At 41.3% G+C, this 23,429-nt stretch overlaps 1 protein-coding gene and 1 long non-coding RNA gene across 6 annotated transcripts in view; both read left to right on the forward strand.

Moving 5' to 3' along the window:
• Positions 1-2,175: 2,175 nt before the first annotated feature.
• Positions 2,176-23,429, forward strand: part of LOC121719389 (complement C3-like) — a 60,155-nt gene continuing 38,901 nt past the window's right edge. For 2 of the 3 annotated variants that reach the window (XM_042104933.1, XM_042104934.1), the window contains exons 1-2: positions 18,326-18,542; positions 23,201-23,396. In XM_042104933.1, coding sequence (XP_041960867.1) covers positions 18,466-18,542; positions 23,201-23,396 — 273 coding nt within the window. In that variant the 5' untranslated portion in view covers positions 18,326-18,465. Of the gene's footprint in view, positions 2,270-18,325; positions 18,543-23,200; positions 23,397-23,429 lie in introns of those variants that run through there. The other variant, XM_042104935.1, reaches the window with a different exon arrangement.
• On the forward strand, positions 11,896-16,477 carry LOC121719698. Of its 3 annotated transcripts, none has more exons than XR_006034311.1 (4): positions 11,896-12,079; positions 13,091-13,193; positions 15,671-15,753; positions 15,891-16,477. It is a non-coding gene; the product is annotated as an uncharacterized LOC121719698 (long non-coding RNA). The 3 variants fall into 3 exon arrangements; XR_006034309.1 differs by having other exon boundaries at positions 16,327-16,477; XR_006034310.1 differs by lacking the exons at positions 11,896-12,079; positions 13,091-13,193 and adding exons at positions 15,091-15,267; positions 15,374-15,467 and having other exon boundaries at positions 16,327-16,477.

The raw sequence follows: 23,429 nt of genomic DNA on the forward strand, positions 1-23,429 counted from the left end.
CTGCCAAGTTTCCCTTTAAATCCCTTTAATTACAATGAACATGATCATTATTATTATTGGCATACGTTTAACAGATCAGGTCAGCATTGTAACATATATAGACCCTTTCAACAAGGTAAACAAAAACAATGCTTGAACGTTCTATTTGGGCCCCAATCTATTTCCTCTGCATTAAGATAACATATGGAATGTTGAAAAGGAAGTCTTGTGGGGCCAACTATGATGCTGATAATGGAACTCTCTTGAAAGGGTCTATATATATATATATATATATATATATATATATTCAAAAGTTCACCGATGACACATATGTACAGGAATACTCCGCAGTAAAAAAAACAACCTAATTATAGATACAATGCAAAGTTCAAACTTTCATTTTATACCAAAATTACCTTAATTAGTGGAGTTTTGAGCAAGACTTGTTTGCATTAGCAATGCAATTGTCTACAGTGGAAGTCTGCGGGGCAAGAATCTGGCTGAATCTTACAATACAAACATGTTCAGTCAGATCTGCGCAGCGCTGCAAGATTGAACACACCCACTGATTTGACACTACGTCACTACAGAACACGAAGAAAGAAGATTCTCTTCAACGGGTCTTGTTATAACCTCTCTGAACACTTTCAAAGTTTACAATACTTTGGTTTGTCTGTAGGGACATTCACCACACTACCACAGAAGTATAATTATATTTTGAGCATTGTCAATGGTATAAAATATTGTTAATTTTTTCTGGCTTGCCCGACAGACTTCATTTTAGACAAACAATGGTTTTGTTTAAACAGCGGTCTTGCTCAAAACTCCACCAATTAAGGTAATTTTGCTAGCAAACGGAAGTTTGAACTTGGTATCTGGTGTCTGGCAGACATCACGGTGTGGCATCAGACCCCCTCTCCTGTCTTAGTGTCTTCTCCACTCCTCTCATCCATATGTTCTTCCTATACTTTATCCATTTTAACTTTTTCAACTTTACCAATTATGCTACATTTTACAACAATAGAATATGTTGTTTACATGTAGATACAGTTAGGTTACTTGGGTTAAAGGATGGATGCAAAATGACAGTGCTTTCCTTCTCCCTCAGGGGTGACAGGAACTACACTCTACAGGTACCTGCAGTGAGTGATTAACATGCTGGATAAATGGAATGTAGGAAAAACATAGAGACGCTCATAGATCTTTATGATGTTTTAACGCCAATGCAAAATTACCAGGAGTTTTACCACAGGACCCTTCTAAATCTATGGCTTCAATTGTTGGCTATGGCTTCTAGATAGATAGATCTATCTATCTAGAAGATCTAAATCTATGGCTTCAATTGTTTCAAAGTTCAGATACATTTTCTGGCACGATTGTTCGTTTTTTGATTTCTTAATTTCTTTTGATTTTTTTTTATTTCTAGTAATGTATTGACTAGCCTCTGAAACACAGTCTGTTCTGAGCAGATAGAAGATGTGTTAGATAGGAAGGAGAAATTAAACCACTAACTCCTAAGACCCCTAATTTAAATGAGAGGCAATCATGTCAATGAAGTGCAAAGTCAGGCAAGGTGCTAAGTGTCTCATGTATGAACCGAAGCTATTGTGTGTTTGTTGCTGTTACTGTTGTAGCCATTTCTGCTGCCCTCATGGTGAACACGTCTTGGTCATCCTTTATTTATCTCTGCCAGACAGAGCTGTTGAGAAATGCTGATTTGGTCAGCCGTTGGTCACTGTGGCTGTGTCATTTCTCTTCTTGCCAATCATCCTTTCTAGGGAGGTCAGTGATCAAGATTTGACCCAGCATTAGCTAGGCACGGACTGAGGACAGTCCGGCCCGGTTGACAGCCGCGTCAGGGACGTGGGGCCCTGAGAGGGGCGCAGAGACACTATGTCCGCGGCCCTGGGAAACGGCGATGTCGGGGCGGGAGGGTTCTGTAAAGCTCTCCGCCAAGGCCGGTAGCCACCTTCGCCTCCAACCCTTCCTAGCCGACCCAGAGCTGGTCACGACACACACACACACACACACACACACACACACACAAATATTGCCCAACCACTCTAACAGGAAGTGTGAGTCTGCCTTTTTTTGAGGGGGAAAGGGGGGGCTTGTCGGTACAGATAAATCGTTTGGGGAGAGCTAAGACATTTACTGCCCAGAGTTAGGGGTAGAACTCAGAACTGCACCCAGCATCAGACAGGCGGTACAACATGCGTGTGGACCTGGTGGTGGTGTGTGTGGCCACTGTGGCTCTCTCTCTCCCCGCTCTCTCAACATGTGACCCACTGTGAGTAGCCTGGTACACACACATTCTTGGTGGTTTAAAGCATATACAGTTTGTGTGTATCTCTCTCGGTCTGTCTCTCTCTCTGTCTCTCTCTCTCTCTCTCTCTCTCTCTCTCTCTCTCTGTGTGTGTGTGTGTGTGTGAAAGTTGTTTGAATGAATGCTAACAGTTTTCTTTTAGGATCTAGCTTGTTAACTACAGTCAGCCCATGTGCAATTTTGCATTTAGAATAGCTCTGAAACTGAGGGGGGCGAATGCTTTGCAGAGGGGACAGTGTGGACATCTGACTCGCAAAATGAAACATTTCTATGGGGCGCTTGCCATGGACCTCGCAGTTGCAAAATGCAAGGGACATGAATCAGCCTTTTTGCATGAACATTAACGGACACCAGCGCTTCAGCTTGACCGATTAAAATCTAGTTACCGTGCTGTCAACTAATGCAGGCATCCGTATACCGGACATGGCTATTCAATTTGCGTCATAGGCTGTAGATCGTTTTGATTGTAGGCTAGATGCACTCTTTAAAGTTAATAGCAACCTCCTCACATTCCTTATTATTTTGGATTTAAAATGCACTACAGCGCATTATATCAGGCTACAATTTAAATAGACGTTTTAAACGAACAAATGCCTCTTGTTCCATTCTTACAATATAGCCTGTCACAACATCAATACACAGCCTTAGAATAAGGCCTACAAACAAGCAAACATTTAACTCCAGAGGAAAATGCGGATTCAACTTTCCAAATACAGAAACCTCCACAAATAGGCTACAATAACGACTTGCGTTATTTGCTATGTTTACATTGGAATTGACGGTGTTATTATGGATCCAGATTTGTCTGCAACGCAACGTATCCTACAACATCTCTCTTTAGAAATACAGGAACAGTTTACTATGCTGAAAAGTGACGACTGCGTAGCATGCGAGAATATCCCCAATGTCTTGGATGCGCATTAAAACATATCTTTTCGGTAGTCATTTCCAACTTTCCACGCTGATGATGCTCAAAATGCAACACAACTGTGTTCAAAGCAGGATGAGAAAAGGATGAGGTTGTGTGTTTGTACAAAACTGAGCGAGAATTTTACAGCTTTGAAAATATTTAATATTGTTTCATGTGTAATTGAGATTGCAGAATTGTGGGAAACTGAGGAGTCAGTGCATCACCAATCCCTGTAATAGTAGTGGTAGTAGGCCAGACCTAGTAGGTGCTATTACGTATCTAGATATGGCACTGAAAAATGTCTGGGAAACACTTGTATATAAAGTCTATATGTCTGCATATTTTCAGTAGCAGTTAGAATTGGTAACGGCACCATAGGTCAACAGGTGAAAGACCTTTAAATAGAAACAGAAAAGAAAAGAAGATATATACAATACATGAGCTATTGCAACACAATAACGTTAGTGACATTCGAATGAGTTGACAATCATATTCAAATTTGCAGTGGTCTCTTAGTTGTGAATATGACCGTCAACTCATTCGAATGTCACTCAGATACCGTGGGGTGATATGAGAAAAATGTGCAGTGGTACTTGGGAAGCGTTTGCTCACGGCCCTTAGCTAATCCACCCTAACCTAATTCAACAACAAATGTAACTGACTATGGTATATACATTCAAGTCTATATGTCTGCTTATGCACATTTTCAATATGTTACTTTCAATGATCTACAGACTCCACTGGAAAAAAAAGATGAACCCGTTGCGTTACTCTTGTATTCTTCCTCGTTAACCTTTGACCTTTCAACTCTGACCCCTCAGCTATGTGATGCTGGCTCCTAACCTCCAAACTGTGTCATCAGCACCTTCATTTTCACCTTCAGCTTCCAACGCCTCCCAGTCTGAGCATGTCAGGAAGACAACCATCAGTGGTTAGTGCTCACCTCCAAGATTTGTCACTGTTTGAAAATGTATTCCTTTAAAAAAAAATCGGACATTGTATCATATGAGTCATTACTTGATTTCCATTTCTCCCTTAATGTGTGTGTGTGTGTGTCTGTTTGTCTATTTGTGTGCCTGTTTGTGTGTGTGTGTGTGTGTGTGTGTGTGTGTGTGTGTGTGTGTGTGTGTGTGTGTGTGCGTAGGTGTCCATCCTGTGGAGTCTATGATCAAGGTGACTGAATATGTAGGTAAATCAGCAGAGATCAGATGCCCCTATGATAGAGGATATGAGGGACACTCCAAGTACCTCTGCAGAGGAAAGTGCATCTGGGGGAGTAAAGACATTCCAATCAAGATTGAAGCAGGTCAGACCAAAGCAATCAATGGAAGATTCTCTCTGCATGATGACACCACTGCTGGAGTCTTCACTGTGACCATCACTGGACTGAGTGCAGAGGATTCTGGACAGTACTGGTGTGGGGTTACCACAGGGTTTGGAAGATATGATGTGTTCACTGAAGTAAAGTTAAATGTTAAAAAAGGTAAAACTCAAGAGATATCTCTGCACATTGTCTTTTAATCTAATGGGCCTTAACTATTTACCTATATCCAGTGTATGTGTATATGTGTGTGTCTGTTTGTCTATTTGTGTGTACCTGTTTGTGTGTGTGTGTGTGTGTGTGTGTGTGCGTAGGTGTCCATCCTGTGGAGTCTGTGATCAAGGTGACTGGATATGTAGGTAAATCAGCATTGATCAGATGCCCCTATGATAGAGGAAATGTGGGCAACTCCAAGTACCTCTGCAGAGGAAGGTGCATCTGGGGGATTAAAGACATTCCAATCAGGACTGAAGCAGGTCAGACCAAAGCAGTCAATGGGAGATTCTCTCTTCATGATGACACCACTGCTGGAGTCTTCACTGTGACCATCACTGGACTGAGTGCAGAGGATTCTGGACAGTACTGGTGTGGGGTTACCACAGGGTTTGGGAGATATGATGTGTTCACTGAAGTAAAGTTAAATGTTAAAAAAGGTAAAACTCAAGAGATATCTCTGCACATTGTCTTTTAATCTAATGGGCCTTAACTATTTACCTATATCCAGTGTATGTGTATATGTGTGTGTCTGTTTGTCTATTTGTGTGTACCTGTTTGTGTGTATGTGTGTGTGTGTGTGTGTGCGTAGGTGTCCATCCTGTGGAGTCTGTGATCAAGGTGACTGGATATGTAGGTAAATCAGCATTGATCAGATGCCCCTATGATAGAGGAAATGTGGGCAACTCCAAGTACCTCTGCAGAGGAAGGTGCATCTGGGGGATTAAAGACATTCCAATCAGGACTGAAGCAGGTCAGACCAAAGCAGTCAATGGGAGATTCTCTCTTCATGATGACACCACTGCTGGAGTCTTCACTGTGACCATCACTGGACTGAGTGCAGAGGATTCTGGACAGTACTGGTGTGGGGTTACCACAGGGTTTGGGAGATATGATGTGTTCACTGAAGTAAAGTTAAATGTTAAAAAAGGTAAAACTCAAGAGATATCTCTGCACATTGTCTTTTAATCTAATGGGCCTTAACTATTTACCTATATCCAGTGTATGTGTATATGTGTGTGTCTGTTTGTCTATTTGTGTGTACCTGTTTGTGTGTGTGTGTGTGTGTGTGTGTGTGTGCGTAGGTGTCCATCCTGTGGAGTCTGTGATCAAGGTGACTGGATATGTAGGTAAATCAGCAGTGATCAGATGCCCCTATGATAGAGGAAATGTGGGCAACTCCAAGTACCTCTGCAGAGGAAGGTGCATCTGGGGGATTAAAGACATTCCAATCAGGACTGAAGCAGGTCAGACCAAAGCAGTCAATGGGAGATTCTCTCTTCATGATGACACCACTGCTGGAGTCTTCACTGTGACCATCACTGGACTGACTCCAGAGGATTCTGGACAGTACTGGTGTGGGGTTACCACAGGGTTTGGGAGATATGATGTGTTCACTGAAGTAAAGTTAAATGTTAAAAAAGGTAAAACTCAAGACTGTGTGTGTGTGTGTTTGTGTGTGTGTGCGTGTGTGTTTGTGTGTGTGTGCGTTTGTAAGTGAGAGATAGCTTATGTGTTTACCTGTGATTACAGAGGCCTGCAGCACTCTGAAGACTGGAAAGATTGATAAAGAGGAAAGGTCAAATAGAATCTGCCATAAAGACACAAACTATGGTAAATACTCATCCATGGTGTTGCTTGATTGCAAGTGTCTGTGTGTTTGTGTGTGTGTTTCCTGATGTTCTAGTGAAACAGACTATTCCTCATTGTGGTCATTGGTGCTCTCCACAGTTTACCAAGTCACAGTGGAAAAGATGAGTCTGACCCACCACATGAGGATCGACCAGGTGATCAGGGAAGGTATATCTATGGACCCTTTCAAGAGAGTTCCATTATCAGCATCATAGTTGGCCCCACAAGGCTTCCGTTTTAACATTCCATATGTTATCTTAATGCAGAGGAAGTAGATTGGGGCCCAAATAGAACATTCAAGCATTGTTTTTGTTTTTATTGTTGAAAGGGTCTATATCTATATATCTCACTCACAATGAGGTCTTCAACATTATTTCTTCTTTTTTTTTATTCTTCATCATCTTTGTCATCTACGTCATCTTTGTTGTCTTCTTTCTTTGTCGTATTCATCATCATCGTTTACTGTCTTCATCGCCTGCCTTCTTAATCGCAATCTTTGTCGTCTTTGTTGACTTTTTTGACATCTTTGTTGATTTATTCTTTGTCCTCTTTTTCATCTGCATACTGTATACTCAGTCTCCATGGAGCAGTCCTACTGCATACTGTATACTCACTCAGTCTCCATGGAGCAGTCCTACTGCATACTGTATACTCAGTCTCCATGGAGCAGTCCTACTGCATACTGTATACTCACTCAGTCTCCATGGTGCAGTCCTACTGCATACTGTATACTCAGTCTCCATGGTGCAGTACTACTGCATATACTCAGTCTCCATGGTGCAGTACTCTGTATACTCAGTCTCCATGGAGCATTCCTACTGCACACTGTATACTCAGTCTCCATGGTGCAGTACTACTGCATATACTCAGTCTCCATGGTGCAGTACTCTGTATACTCAGTCTCCATGGAGCATTCCTACTGCACACTGTATACTCAGTCTCCATGGAGCAGTACTACTGCATACTGTATACTCAGTCTGCTACTGTATACTCAGTCTCCATGGTGCAGTCCTACTGCATACTGTATACTCAGTCTCCATGGTGCAGTACTACTGCATACTGTATACTCAGTCTCCATGGAGCAGTACTACTGCATACTGTATACTCAGTCTGCTACTGTATACTCAGTCTCCATGGTGCAGTCCTACTGCATACTGTATACTCAGTCTCCATGGTGCAGTACTACTGCATATACTCAGTCTCCTTCAGTTTGTGGTGCATCATTTATTTCATTTACCACTCTCACTGAGAGTGAGGTGTCTAAATTGATGTGATTTGCAAGAAACGTGTGCCATGATTGATGATGATGATGACCATCTGACCCTCTCTGACCTTGTTGACCCCGCCTCATGCTCTTTGTACAGGTCACAGTTATCTCTCGCAGCTTGAAGACCCAACTCCTCCTTTCCTAACACATCTAACAACCCAACATGCCTAACATGCACTTACAATGCACTTACCATGCACTTCCTTTCTTCTACTATCTTCTAGATCCTCCTTCTACCACAATCCTTTTGTGTTCACGGTCAAATCTGAACAATTGTAATTGTACTCCGTAAAGTCACCACCATTATATCCTCTCTATGTCTCCCCCATCTGATGCTTCTGTCTCTGTCAGGTGCTGACAAGGTCCATGAAGGTGCTAGGCGTGAGTTCGCTGGCTATCCCACCTGCAGAGATAAGCTGGCTTTGGAGGTGGGGAAGACTTACCTGGTTATAGGCCGCAGGGAGGACTACAAGGGGAGGTGAGTGAATGTCATCGACGTGGACAATGCCATCACTTATCTCATACACAGGACACATCCTCACCTAGACAAGGGGAAAAGTGCTGTGAGAATCATGTTCTTTGATTTCTCAAGTGCTTTTAACACCATCCAACCCCTCAGACTGAGAGACAAGCTCTTGCAGATGGGTGTGGACACTCACCTGGTAACAGTTCGTCAGACTGAAGAACTGTCTCTCAGACACTGTGATCAGCAGCACCGGAGCTCCACAGGGAACTGTGCTCTCTCCAGTCCTGTTCACCCTGTACACATCTGACTTCTGCTACAACACCGAGTCATGACACATGCAGAAGTTCTCTGATGATACTGCAATTGTGGGGTGTATCAGGGACGAACAAGAGGAGGAGTACAGGAGCCTGGTGGAGGACTTTGTGCAATGGTGCAAACTCAACCACCTTCAACTCAACACTTTAAAGACCAAGGAGATGGTGGTTGATTTCCGCAGGTCAAAGCCCATTCTGCTACCAGTCTTTATTGATGGGATCAATGTGGAAGTGGTAAACACCTACAAGTATCTGGGCTTACAACTGGACAATAAACTGGACTGGTCAGCCAATACTGAAGCACTCTACCAGAAAGGGCAGAGCAGGCTGTACTTCCTGAGGAGGCTGCGGTCCTTCAATGTCTGCAGTAAGCTCCTCAGGATGTTTTACCAGTCTGTTGTTGCCAGCGTCGTCTTCTTCTATGCTGTGGTATGCTGGGGAGGAAGCACAAAGAATAAGGATGCTGGGCAAATAGATAGGCTGGTAAGGAAAGCTGGCTCTGTCGTGGGAGCCGAACTGGAGTGCATCACTTCAATATCAGACAAAAGGACCCTGAACTGATCAGCATCTTGGACAATGAATGTCATCCACTTCATACCGCTATTGTAAAGCAGAAGAGCCTGATCAGCTGGAGACTTCGCTCACTGTCATGCACAACTGATAGACTGAGGAAGTCATTTGTCCCCAGGGCCATTGAACTGTTCAACGCTTCACTTATGGGTAGAGGAGAGATAGACTGCTATATTAGCACATTTGCATAACCCCCTCCCTCCCTCCGGGACTGTGGCCGTACTTGATGCTTAATACCTTATATATACTCAATACTTGACGAATGGCTGTAACCTTTTATCTCAACCTGTTCTTGCACTGACATAGTTCTGTTATATTATCTTGTCTACATTATACATTATTCTCTTATATGTCCATATTACTATCCCCACCCTTTCAACTGTATATTGCATCTTGCTCGTGTCTGTTGAGCGGTCCACGACCATGGCACCCTTGACAGGGACAACAAGGAAGCGATCATCCTCAGCTGCACTCTGAATTACAGGCTCAGTCCCTGCCCTGTCATGCTTGATCATCCTTAAGCATCCTTAAGCACACTTTATTGATATTTGATTTGATTTAGTTTTTATAGTACATTTAGTATTTAGTATTTTAGTATCATATTTATCTTCTACTGTCTCTATTGTACAATGGAGTTTTCTTATATGTATATTACTTTTTCTGTTGTAAGTGCATGTTGTGTGTGATGTCTGTATGCTACTGAGACCTTGAATTTCCCCTTGGGGATCAATAAAGTTTCTTTCTATCTATCTATCTATCTATCTATCTATCTATCTATCTATCTATCTATCTATCTATCTATCCCATTCTGAACTTCACTTACCAACCAGCAGGGGGGGGGGAGCAAAAACCAAAAGCCATCACAGCAAACACAAGAGTCAAAAATAAAAGTAATTGCCAAATATCAAGGGGCAGCTGTGGCCCCTACTGCTTAGGGCTTCAGGCTTGTAACCGAAGGGTTGCCGGTTCGATCCGCGACCAGTAGGAAAAATGTGGGTGGGGGAAGTGGTTGAACACTGCTCTCCTATGCCCACGTCCACGGCTGAAGTGCCCTTAAGCAAGGCACCTAACCCCTCACTGCTCCCCGAGCGCCACTGTAGCAAGGCAGCTCACTGCTCCGGGTTAGTGTGTGTTTCACCTCACTGTGTGTTCTCTGTGGCCTAAACCTGATTTACATTTTTACAATAGCCAATGACCAAATGAAATGCATTTGAATATTGAATATTCTCTCTCTCTATCTATCGGTGTGTGTATGTGTGTGTGTGTGTGTGTGTGAGTGTGCCTGTGCCTGTGTGTGCCTGTGCCTGTGTGTGTGTGTGTGTGTGTGTGTGTGTCACTATATTTCCACAGAAACAAGTACCTCCTGAGCACTAACACCTGGGTGGAGGTACTGACTCCAGAGTACCAAGATGCTTATGATGACATCATGATCCTCACCAATGACATCATTACATTTGGATGCAAACAAATGTAAACTTCCATGGTTTCCATCGTGTATCTTATGTCTCTCCATTTTTGCTTACTTTTATCTATTTTGTGAGTTATCTTGTTTTACAAACAAAATAATAAAGGATCCTTCAAAGCAATATATGCAAGAAAACAAGTGTTGCCATGGTACTACCAGAAAACTCAAGAAATGTGTATATTTTGCTGTTTTTTTTTATAAAGATGCAATTGCCCACATACAAACTGGTTTTGTAATTTATTTAAGATAAATTTGGCCATTATTTGTTTGTTTATTTCTTTGTTTGTTTAGACCAGCATAATCATAGCCTGGTAAAACTTGACTGAGTCTAGAGAAGCATTTCCTTCACTGGCAAGGTGACGGGCATAGACTTTGCATTAACATTGAAATCATTGGTCCAGTCTGACCAATCACATTGATCAGGAGGTCCCTAATGTGACTTCCTACAGACTTCCTTAGAAACTGACAATAAACCACATTGGCAGTCGGGTCATTCCGTCTCCTTTCACCTAAATTCTGAAAATCTCCCCACCAATAAATTCAAAACTTCTGATGGGATTTATTGTGAAGATATTGTGGTCAAAACATACTTACTTTTTTCATAAATCCAATTTTCAGCAAGTCATAGCTTGACAAATATTCAATTGTAGGGCAATTATTTCAGAAGTTGAAAACAATTAACAATGTAGAATAATTCCTGAAAATGTTAAGAATCTAGCATGAATTGTTCAAACGTAATGACCCAAGGAACTTAGTGATTTAAAAAAAAATTATCAGACTAATGACCCTGTTTTTTAAGCCTCCATATCTGAGAAAATAAAGTAGATACAGGCCTAAACTTTTGAAATAAAGTAGATACAGGCCTAAACTTTCAGACACAAACGCTGCACATACAACCTGAGACACAGCAGAGCGGGTAGAATCATCACCCACAGAACACATTTTTTCAATAGCTTCTTCCCTGCCACAGTCAGACTGATGGCGAAACAAAACTACTGAACATATGTAAAAAAAACTCATACTACCTCACTCAAACTGGCATGTACAATATGTGACATATTTGTGAAATAGGACTATGTGTCTTAATATTATTATTAGTACTTGTATTTAAAGGTCCGTACTTAACATCACCTTTGTGTAAATGTTTCTATATTCTATTATTTATTTATCTTTTTAATATAGTGTTTTTACCCCATAGAGTGTTGACTCTGAGAGAGCACCGCACAAGAATTACAATGTGTCGGAACTGCTGGTTTGTGCACAAATGGCAAATAAAGAACTTTGACCTTGACACATATACAAACACAGATATGCATACACTTTTATACATACAATATCCATTATGCATGCATGCTGGTTGCCCAATAGAGCAGTGAAAAACCAGGGCAAAGGAGGGGGGCAGGTGCTCCTGTGGACATAAGGCTGAGTTTAGGGGCTGAGCGCAGACCTAGGATCAGACAGGCGGTACAGATTGTGGGGATCGAGCAACTCAGACCCACTTAGAACTACACAGACCCAGCATCGGACGGACTGTATAAGATGCGTGTGGACCTGGTGGTGGTGTGTGTGGCCGCTGTGGTGCTCTCTCTCCCCAGTCTCTCGACATGTGACCAACTGTGAGTATTGGACTGTTTTCATGTACATTTTTTTAGTGGCACAGGAACACATGAAAATTAACCAATCAATTAATATATTTTGTTATTGTTATTGCAAACAACTCTTGTTAAGTATATGACATGAGATACACAAGTTAATGACAAATCCACAATGTGGAATGAATCATGATGCAAGGCCCATAATCAATAATGGGGTTTTCCAAAGAGGCAAAGGTGGCATGAGGCAGAGACTAGTCAGTAGAGCTGTGTGTGCACACTTAACCCACAACTATGATGTCTCGCACACACACACACACACACACACTCAAGTGCACACACACACACACACATGCACATACACACACACTCACACACATACCACATTCACACAGTGTGCATGTGTGTGTGTGTTATATGTCACAAGATACTATCCCCATTATTTTTACAAGATAACCTAATTCAACAACAAATGTAACTGACTATGGTATATACATTCAAGTCTATATGTCTGCTCATGCATATTTTCAATATGTTACTTTTAATGATCTACAGACTCCACTGGAAAAAAAGATGAACCCGTTGTATCACTCTTAATAATTAATAATTAATGCGTAGCAAGATGAGTCGTCCTAGTTCATGTCTATGAGGGCAAAGTGGAGTTCAGTCAGAGACGGGCTCTGGTTCAGTCCCCGCCTGCACAGGGGCGTGTCACTGACGTATGACTTACGTTTGAACGCCTCGGTTCCACGTGGTTGTGCACTTGAGTGTGTGTGTGTGTGTGTGGAGGACGACACATCTTGCTACGCATTCATTATCTTTGTTTAAGGTCTTCTCCATGGAGTTAAATTCAGTCATACGTAGGACGACACATCTTGCTACGCATTAATTATCTTTGTTTAAGGTCTTCTCCATGGAGTTAAATTCAGTCATACGTAGGACAACACATCTTGCTACGCATTAATTATCTTTGCTTGTATTGTCTTCTTCCTCACTCCGGGTTAACCTTTGACCTTTCAACTCTGACCCCCTTAGCTATGTGATGACGGCTCCTAACCTCCTAAGGGTGTACACCCCTGCGAAGGTGTTTGTGGAGGCCCAGGACTACACTGGAGCAGACCAGAATGTGAAGATCACGGTGATGAACTACCCAAAGAAGAACATGGAGTTAACCAGCACAACTGTCACTCTCTTCTTCACTCCTCTCTCCCATATGTTTTTGTATACTTTATTGTTAACCTATGTTTTTTTTTTATTTTATACTTTTCTTTATCTTTAAAGGAAAATTCCGGTTTTTAGCACTTTAAGGCCCTTTTCTGGTTTATTTTGGATGAACTAGAGTGGTGGACACCGAAATTTTGACGATTGGTCCTGTCTCGACTTTTCTGACTCGTTTTGAATCGCCTTTGACTTCTCAGGGTGGCTGGCAATGGGCATACTGTAGTAGGCTACTCAAACGTCCTAAAACAACCCTAACGTTCATTTTCAAAACTGTGCAACTCACCGAGTGGTTAGTGGTGTTTAGAAAAGTCGAGACAGGACCAATCGTCAAAATTTCGGTGTCCACCACTCTAGTTCATCCAAAACAAACCAGAAAAGGACCTTAAAGTGCTAAAAAATGTAATTATTAGGGCTTGAAGTAGAGCAGCTTTTTGGTAAGGATAGTTCTCTCTTTTTCTATCAAACAAAGTAGTTGGGCACAAAAACATGAAGTCCCTAAACCACTAAACTTAGCTCACCACAACTCTAAGCATTTTTTTTGTTTTGGGTCGTATCTTAAGTCCTGTACAGTATGGATTTTTTTTATTTGAATTCCTTTGATTCCTTAGAAGCTCTAAAAAAAATTCTCAGTCATGCCCACTTCCACATGTCACATTAAAAAAATGTTTTTTTTGTTTTAGATTTAGATAGGGTTTTTTTTTCCGAGTTACACGTTATTGAAGATATTAGGGTGTGGTCTATAATGGTATTGCTAATATTGTCTAAGGTAATGGTCCAATCTTAGCCACACTAATATTGTCTACGGTAATGGTCCGATCTTAGCCACACTAATATTGTCTAAGGTAATGGTCCAATCTTAACCAAACTTAGTGTACAATCAGCACAGCATTTTCTGGAAGAACATTGGGCACTACAGTTGCAACAGTTGTAACTTATCAAGAATCACTTGACATTACATTTAAACAAAAAAGAGTTTTTGTACATTCAAATTTGGCCTCATTTGAGCACATTTCCTAAAGTGCCAATTGGTTCGCTTTTATTGGACACCTGCAAACCATTTAAATTTATATTGAATATTGACTAGAATGTGAACATCACTATGTTTGCTTGTGTGTTACATGTGCACTAAATGTATCCAGCTGCTTTTGTCATGATAATATTTTTCATATATGTGTTTGTTTATTTCTTTTTTACCTGGGGCCTATTGCACAAAACTAGGATAAGGGATTAAGCCGGGATATCTTGGTTATCCTGGCTCAATTTATCCGTGATCCAGTTGCACAAAAGCGGGATAGGGGGCAGCAGGATATGTTATGGTATTAGTTACCATGGCGACTTATTCTGTGGAGCTAGCCTGCTCCTGACCAGGCTAAGTTCCAGGATCTATTTAATCTCATCCCTTATCTCAGTCAGCAGTCACCACAAACGGAAACCAATAGTTATTCCACTGCCCACTACACATTGTTATGACATATACCTAGACCCACTGTCATTATTTAAACGTTTGTGATCATTAATTAACTTTTACATACTCGCCATTCCCGACCTGTCATGCGACAATGTGACGTCACGGGAGTGCCTAACCATTTCACGCGTGGTGGTCGCGGAACTAGTTGCAATATTCTCCTTAACAGAGGTGTTGCTGTTTGTTGCTGTTGTGAGAAGGCTATCTACCTACTTCACACCGTAGAAGAAGCAATGAAGCCGCTCTAGTTGCCATGGTGAATCAGTGAATCTGTGATCGGTGGCGGGGTCTATTTGAGGGAGCCGTGAGCGCGCACTTATCCAGGATAGGTTTCACCTGGCTTGATGAATCCGTGTCTGCTCATCCTGGCTTGCTCATTGTGCAACCAATTAAGTCTGTACGCTCTTGTTTCGGATTCATTGAGCGCAGCTCAGTAACTTATCCCGGATGTCTTAATTCTGCTTTTGTGCAACGGACCCCAGAACTAACCAGAGGTTGAACTCACAACAACAGCACCATTTTGGCAGTGAGTAAGATAAATACCATGATATTAACAATTACATTAAAACTCAAAAATATACAAAAAATAAAATAAAATGGAGTACTATAAAAGTAAACGTCTTCCTCCAAAGACCCTCGGTGGAATAACAGTCAGTAAGGAGGTCATCTATTGTAAAGGTGGCATGAATTCTGGAGAGCACAAGCTGCCTGAACTCATCAGGCAATGTATTAATATTCATGACAGAATGAAACATTTCCATTATTTAGTTATTTTTGTTTTGGTTGTATTTGTTAACATGTTAACATCTATTTTGTCAAGACAGAAATCTTGCAGTTTATTTCCAAACATAAGAACATGCCATGAATACAATACAAAGTGGAAAAAATGAGAATGCACATTAACCCCAACCTCCCATTTTCCTCTTAAGCTTTGGGACATGGAATGTGGTAACAAGATTTATTGACATGCCTCAGAGAAACGTCACTGCTGAGTTTGAGGTCAAAGAATATGGTAAGGAGCCACCTAGTGGACAAGTCAATACACAACACCAGTTATGATCAGTCGACTTATCTACCAATGTTTGTTTGTTTGTTTATGTGTTTCTTTCCTTCTTTTTTAATTTGTCTTTCTTTTTTTCAATTATACAGTTCTTCCCAGCTTTGAAGTGTCTTTGACTCAAGGCAAACCCTTTTTCTGTTAATGACCCAGAACTCAAAATCTACAGTATACAAGTTTGGCCATTTAGAAACATTTGGCCTTTCTGTCACCATCTGTAATGCGTATTTCATGTAATTTTGTAACTTGCTCTCTCACTTATCACAACAGAACATCATTGAAAGTGAAAGTCACCAAGTATGTTGCTATGCATCATCTGAAACCTTTAAGTTCTATTTGTGAGGAAATGTATGACTGTGTGTGTGTGTGTGTATGTGTGTATGTATGTGTGTGTGTGTGTGTGTGTGTGTGTGCGTGCATGCGTGTGTGTGTGTATTTGTGTATGTGTGTGTATGTATGCGTATGTATGTGTGTGTGTGTGTGTGTGTCTGTTTGTGTGTCTGTGTCTGTGGGTGTATTTTTCCACAGAAACAAGTACCTCCTGAGCACCTGGGTGGAGTACGGGCCAATTGAAGAGGAGGAACTGACTCCAGAGTACCAAGATGCTTATGATGATATCATGATCCTCACTAGTGACATCAGTACATTTGAATACAAAATAAAGTACTGTAAACATCCATCATTTTTCGTTTATGCTAGTCTCTCCATTTTTGCTTACTTTTATCTTTTTTGTGAGTCTTTTCTTGTTTTACAAACAAAATAATAAAGCATCCTTCAAAGCAACATATGCAAGAAAACAGACTGCTTTACAGTATATGATACTGTCATGGTACTTACTAGAAAATTTTGGATAATTTGCTGTTTGTTTTTTATCAATAAAGATGCAATTTCCCACACACTAATGGGTTGTTTCATTTATTTAAGGTCAATTTAGCCATTATTAGTTTGTTTATTTATTTGTTTGTTTAGACCAGAATAACCAGAGTCTAGAGAAACATTTTCATCATGGTGGCAGGCGTAGACTTTGCATTGACTTTGGTCAGGCTGGACCAATGATTTCATTCACATTGATCAGGGGGTCTTTATTGTGACTTTCTACTTCACCTAAACTTTAGAAACTGAGAATAAACCTCATCAGCAGTCAGAAAACAATGCATGTAGGCCTATCTTTGCTATGCAGAAATTTGCATTATTCTTCTGACCGTAATTTTTGATGTTTGCAGGAATTACTACAACCATCTACCACAGCCACTTACTGTATGGCTATAACATCATCCCATTGTCACTGATTGGCCCGTCCGAACTGATGTCTGATAGATATGGTTAAATTACTATTGTGTTCCAGGCCTATCCCCCTGAAAGAAGATTCTAGGTGAGTGTGGCCAGGCTAACATAATCGGTCATTTAAAGGTGAATCAAACAGATTGACCAAAATGGTTTATACGTATAGGAACTCAAGATATATCAACTAGATTACTTTTCAGATACCCTTCAGTGTTTGGGGGGCTTAGTCTTGTGACTTGAAGCACTTAGTCTTTATTTCATAAATGAAGGTTTCTTTTGTTGTGAGTCAAAATGGTGATAGAGATATAACTAATGAGTTGTTGTCTAATTTAATGCTGCCTATTCATTTTAGGCTAGCCTAATTTTAAGTAATTTTAATTATTAGTCATGTGATTTATTCTCTCTCCATCTCTCTCTCTCTCTCTCTCTCTCTCTCTTTCTCTCTCTCTCACACACACACACACACACAAGTATACTCTCAACATAGGCAACATAGAGGCCTTACCATAGACACACAATAAAAAAAAGAATTATTTTTTCACTCAGTTCAGAACCATTCACTCCCACAACTATAACTCTTTCTATCTGTCTCTCTCCACCCCCCTTTTCTCTCTTACACACACACAAATCAAACACACACACACACATCCCTAAATCAAACAGAAATATTGCCAAAAATCAATCAATCTGTCAATAGGACACACACACACACACAAACACACACTCACAAGTTCAAACTCAACATATGCCTATGGCAACATAGGCTTTACCATTTTTTTGCTTACTTCACTCCCACAACTTTCCCTATCTGTCTCCATCTCTCTCTCTCTCTCTCTCTTTCTTTCTCTCTTTCTCTCTCTCTCTCTTTCTCTCTCTCAGTCTCCTCCACCACCTACTCTCTCTCTCTCTTTATCTGTTTATCTGGTTGTTTCCTGTGACGAGACCGTGCAGGTACAAAAATGGCCTAACCTCCTAAAATCTAAAATGCCTGGAGAGCTGCTGTCATCTGCCTCCATCGACTGAACAGTGCAGGCCCAGATTGCCCAATCACTCTGACGGGAAAGAGAGTGAAGAGGGAGGAGAGGAGAGGAGAGGAGAGGAGAGGGAGGAGAGGAGAGGGAGGAGAGGAGAGGAGAGGAGAGGGTGGGTGTCTCTGTGTGTGTGTGTGTGTGTGTGTGTGGGGGGGGGGGGGGGGGCTGGTATGGATATAAGGCCGTTTGGGGGTTGAGCTCAGACACTTTACTGCACAGACCCAGGATCAGACAGGCAGTACAGAGTTTGGGGTAGAACTCAGAACTGCACAGACCAGCATTGGACAGGCAGGACAGAGTTTGGGTTGGAACTCAGAACTGCACAGACCCAGGATCAGACAGACGGTACAACATGCGTGTGGACCTGGTGGTGGTGTGTGTGGCCGCTGTGGCTCTCTCTCTCCCCACTCTCTCAACATGTGACCCACTGTGAGTAGCCTGTTCTTGTATTATTCAATGGCTTATTCTTATTATGCATGGCTTTGTATGTTTGTGAGAGACAGCTTTACATGCATGTTTTACGCTAAACATGCACCTTGACCACATTTTGTTCTATATTACTGCACTACCATAACTTGATACAAAAGTTAAAGTAGTTGCGTATCGACGTTGCTTGGCAACCATTCAGATAGAGGAAATATATTTCTTGGCAGAAGAATGATTATATAAACTAGATGTACTGCCGAGCGGTACAAAATATGACCGCCGCCCAGTCCAGCACATTTTTTCCACAAAAATAAATCACGCTGAAAGGCCTATATGATTCTAACTGTCTCACTAAATTGCATTATCCACACTCAATTCTCACTGGTATCTGCTAGACAACAAGTACCAAAACATGATTAGTTCATAGATTTCACATGTAAAATTCATTTTATACAACCCCACCCCCATCTTGCCTGTTCATAATTCTGAGAAATTCTTGAATTGTGTGCATGTGTGCGTGTACATGTTTATGTGTGTGGGTGTGTGTGTGTGTGTGTGTGTTTGTGTGTGTGTGTGTGTGCGTGCTTGTGTGTTTGCCTGCGTATGTGTGTTTGTGCATGTGCATGCATGCGTACATATGTCTACCGTGTGAGTATGTGTCATACGTATGATTACTGTGAATGTATGTGTGTGCGTGTGTATCAGTTTATGCACATGTGTGCATATGGAATGGGTTAAAATGACCCCTGGAGGCAAACATACGCAAAAAATTGGTCATCCTAGGCCCTACGGTTCTCAAGATATTCACAGAAAACTGTGTCTGCCCTACCCTCCTTTCGGGGGGTCCAGTACTGTACAGCGGGGGGCTACAGATCAAAACAAAAAACGATGGTTCCATGCTATCCATGTGGGGTTACATGCCCACCAAGTTTTGTGTCCTGGGAATCCTTGTTGGTGTACGATCACTAAATGTACACATAAATTATTTTATTGTAAGGCCCCCCATGAATGAAAGTTCACATTCAGAGGGTGTCATAATGATCCTACACTTTCAATTTCGTGCAGTTTTGACCATGTCAGCCAGAGATATTGTGATGAAAACACCTCATTTTTTGCTTGTTAATTTTTAACTAGGTGGCGCTATACATGAAATAAGTGGTAATGGGATGGGTTGACATGCCCCCTTAAGACCAACATACAAAAAAAAGGTGGACCTCCTAGGCCCTACGGTTCTCGAGATATTCACAGAAAACTGTCTCCGGCCACCTACAGGCCAGTTGGTGTATAGTAACATAAATTAATTTATTGTGTGGCCCCCCATGAACGGAATTCCACGAAACTTGGCGTGCATTCAAAGGGTGTCATAATGATCCTACACTTCCAATTTCGTGCAGTTTTGACTATGTTAGGTCACAGATATCTGCGATTACAACACCTCATTTTTACTTTTTTGTGTTTAACTAGGTGGCGCTATACATGAAATGAGTGGTTATGGAATGGGTTGACATGGCCCCTTGAGATCAACATACAAAAGAAATGGTCCTCCTAAACCTTACGGTTCTTGAGATATTCACAGAAAACTGTGTCTGCCCTACCCTCCTTTCGGGGGGTGCAGTCCAGCGGGAGGGCTACAGATCAAAACAAAAAACGATGGTTCCATGCTATCCATGTGGGGTTACATGCCCACCAAGTTTCGTCTACCCCGGTCTTTCAGTGTCCCGGGAATCCTTGATGGAAATTTGGACATGCGAAAAAGAAAAAAAAACAACAAAAAAAAATAAATCTGACTAAACCTATATGACCACCGCTTCGCTGCGCGGCGGTCATAATAAATTGTTACATTTCATGTTGCTGTGTCTTCACTTTATGAAACTTTGCCAGGTATTTATAGTAAGTTCTAGAAAAGCAATAAGCCACTCGATTACACTGATTTTACAACAGCTAGCACGTCGTGCCTAACAACGCCCCTTAGCTGTTATAAAATCAGTGTAACCTATACAGTCATATGGGGCTTATTGCTTAATTATATGAATTTGCTGTCTGTGTGTGTATGTGTGTCTCATTAATTATGCAATTAACAACTTGTATAATATTAAAGGGTGAGTTGTTACATTCACTACATTCATCCAAGCACTAAGCAACACTCACTCACTCACTCACACACACACACACACACACACACACACACAAGACAAGCACAGCTTGAAATGTGCCAGTCAAAGACTTTGCATAACACAAGAAGTTGCCCAAACAGAGATGATGAGTAATAAATCAGACCTTGTCACACACACAGAAGAATACAAGTTAACCCAATCAATACATTTGCACCCACACTCACACTCACACATAAACGCACACACCTACACATGTGCACACACACAAACACAAACACTCTTCCTCATTTTTTTCTCTCTTTGCTTGTTCACTTCTTGTGAACAGTTCAGCTCTTGGGTTTTCCATAGTTAAACACACTTGAGTGTGCTCTTTGTTACTTGAGCTAAGACGCATCCTGAATATTAAAGACTCTCTTTCTTTCTTTCTCTCTCTCTCGCTCTCTCTCTTTCTCTCTCTCACACACACACGCACACACACACACACACACACACACACATACTCAGAGAGAGAGAGAGAGAGAGAGAGAGACACACACACACAGACAGACAGATGTTTGAACTCTCAGCATGTATATCCATGCCAACATAGAGATAAACAGAAATAAATCTTGAAAATGCAAAACTTGCCTTTAACACAACTGGAGTGGTGCTCAACATGAGTTGGCAGGATCATTATCAACCAGGGGGATAACTCAATAGTATTGCGAAACACCGGAAGAAAACATTGTGTTACAGCAGCTGCAGCTTTCGCACTAGCAACAAGAGGGGCTATGTTTGTGTACGACAACGACTGATATCAGATTGAATTGTTTACTTAAAGTACACTGTCTCAAAAGTCCATTTTCTGCAATGGTCCACATTTGAAGAGTTCAGATGCAAACACCTCTAAAAGCCACCTCCAGCAACAATGAGTTTACAATGGTGAGAGAATGCTCTCCACATATAGTGCACGTTTAATCAAATAATTTAGCTTAAAAACCTGCTAAATACCACCCTCTTCCTGGTCTGAAATATTGATTTGTAGATAAAAACCTATAGGAGCCTGATAAAAAAAAATGCTTAGGGATGGGCATTTGGCTCATCAGGCTACATTTTTAGGCTTTCCCCCCCAAAAATTGCACTGTGCCTACTTCTGAGGCCACTGTTCCCACCTAGTTTGGCCTACCATCAAATGCTTGACATCTGTGGAAAGCTAACACCCTGTAGATTCTTAGAAAACAATCAGAATAGCTGTGTGAAGTACTGGCACAGAGGCTATAATATTGTTTTTTTTAATTATTATTACTGCCGGATAACAACCATCTCTGAACTGACCACATTTCAGCCTCTTGGTCACTTGCTATGACTTTAGAAACACAACTGAGCCCTAGCACCAGGTCTTGTGAAGCTTTGTGCAAAAGTAGATCAATATAGAATGAAAAATGCCAATTATTTGCCAAGATATGCTCATGCGTTTTGTAAAATGCCCTATGCCTCCCCATAGGACTTTTGGTAACCCAAAATGCATCCTGTGTGGCAATCTCTTGGTGTAGAAGCACCAAGCTGTGTAGTTAAAGAAATACTAAAAATGTACTGAAATGGAAAAGTAAAATGGAGCCATTTAAAATGATGTACAAATATCAAGAGCAACAACAGTAACCATGATGAGATATGCCATCACAATATCAGCTGTAGTTTGCATTCTAGTGAGTATGGAGATAACATATATTTTAAAATAAATAAATAAATAAACATGATTGGGACAATATCCGTTTAAAAATGATTGGTTGTATTGCCTTATTGTGAAATGTGGTGCAGGCAGCAGTGTCTTTAATAGACTTTCAGGAACACTAAAGCAATCTTTGACCCCCACCACCACCAGCTTTGTGTTATCACCTCCTAGCATCCTGAGAGTAAACACCCCTGAGAAGGTGTTTGAAACACACTGATAAACATACTGTAACAATTTGAAGGTTTCAGGATGCCAAGAGTTGTTCAGAGCAAGCTTTATTGACTGAGAACGAGGGCAGGGACACAGACACAGAACACAATGCCCACAAGGCAGGTCAAGAAGACACACACACTACACCAACAGGGGAGGTCCAGCCCCCCACACAAAAAGGAACACACATGAGGGAAAACTAAAAGGGAAACATGTTACACTAAAGACACTAACTTTACACTTATAACTTAAGAGAATAACGACATAAACCCCCCAAATGTTCGCTCTCGTATCCCAGCATGCCTTTCGCGGGAGAACGCTAACACTGTCTTTTTGCGCCGACGCTACAATACTAAATAATATTCTATTAATGAGGAAAAGGATATTTGTTAATCCTTAAGTAATATTGAAAACATACTTGATACTGATGAATTAAGGGTTTGTTAATGGTTACTGTAACTAATACTTAACTAATGCTTAATTGTGTACCCTTATTGGGTGCAAATGTATATTTGCATTACATGGCTTTTAATTCTGGGACTCCATTGGGAATAAAGATGAACCCTCCTTCCTCTTGTATTGTTGCCTCTGGTTAACCTCTGACCTTTCCACTCTGACCCCCTCAGCTTCGTGTTATCGGCTCCTAGCATCCTGAGGGTGAACACCCCTGAGAAGGTGTTTGTGGAGGCCCAGGACTACACTGGAGGAGACCTGGACGTGAAGATCACGGTGATGAACTACCCAAGGAAGAACACAGAGTTGACCACCACATCGGTCACTCTCAACAAAGCCAACCAGTATATGCTTCTGGCAGACATCACGGTGTGGCATCAGACCTCCTCTCCAGCCTTTTTT

The sequence above is a fragment of the Alosa sapidissima genome, chromosome 9, assembly GCF_018492685.1.
Source record: "Alosa sapidissima isolate fAloSap1 chromosome 9, fAloSap1.pri, whole genome shotgun sequence".
Lineage (NCBI taxonomy): Eukaryota > Metazoa > Chordata > Actinopteri > Clupeiformes > Clupeidae > Alosa > Alosa sapidissima.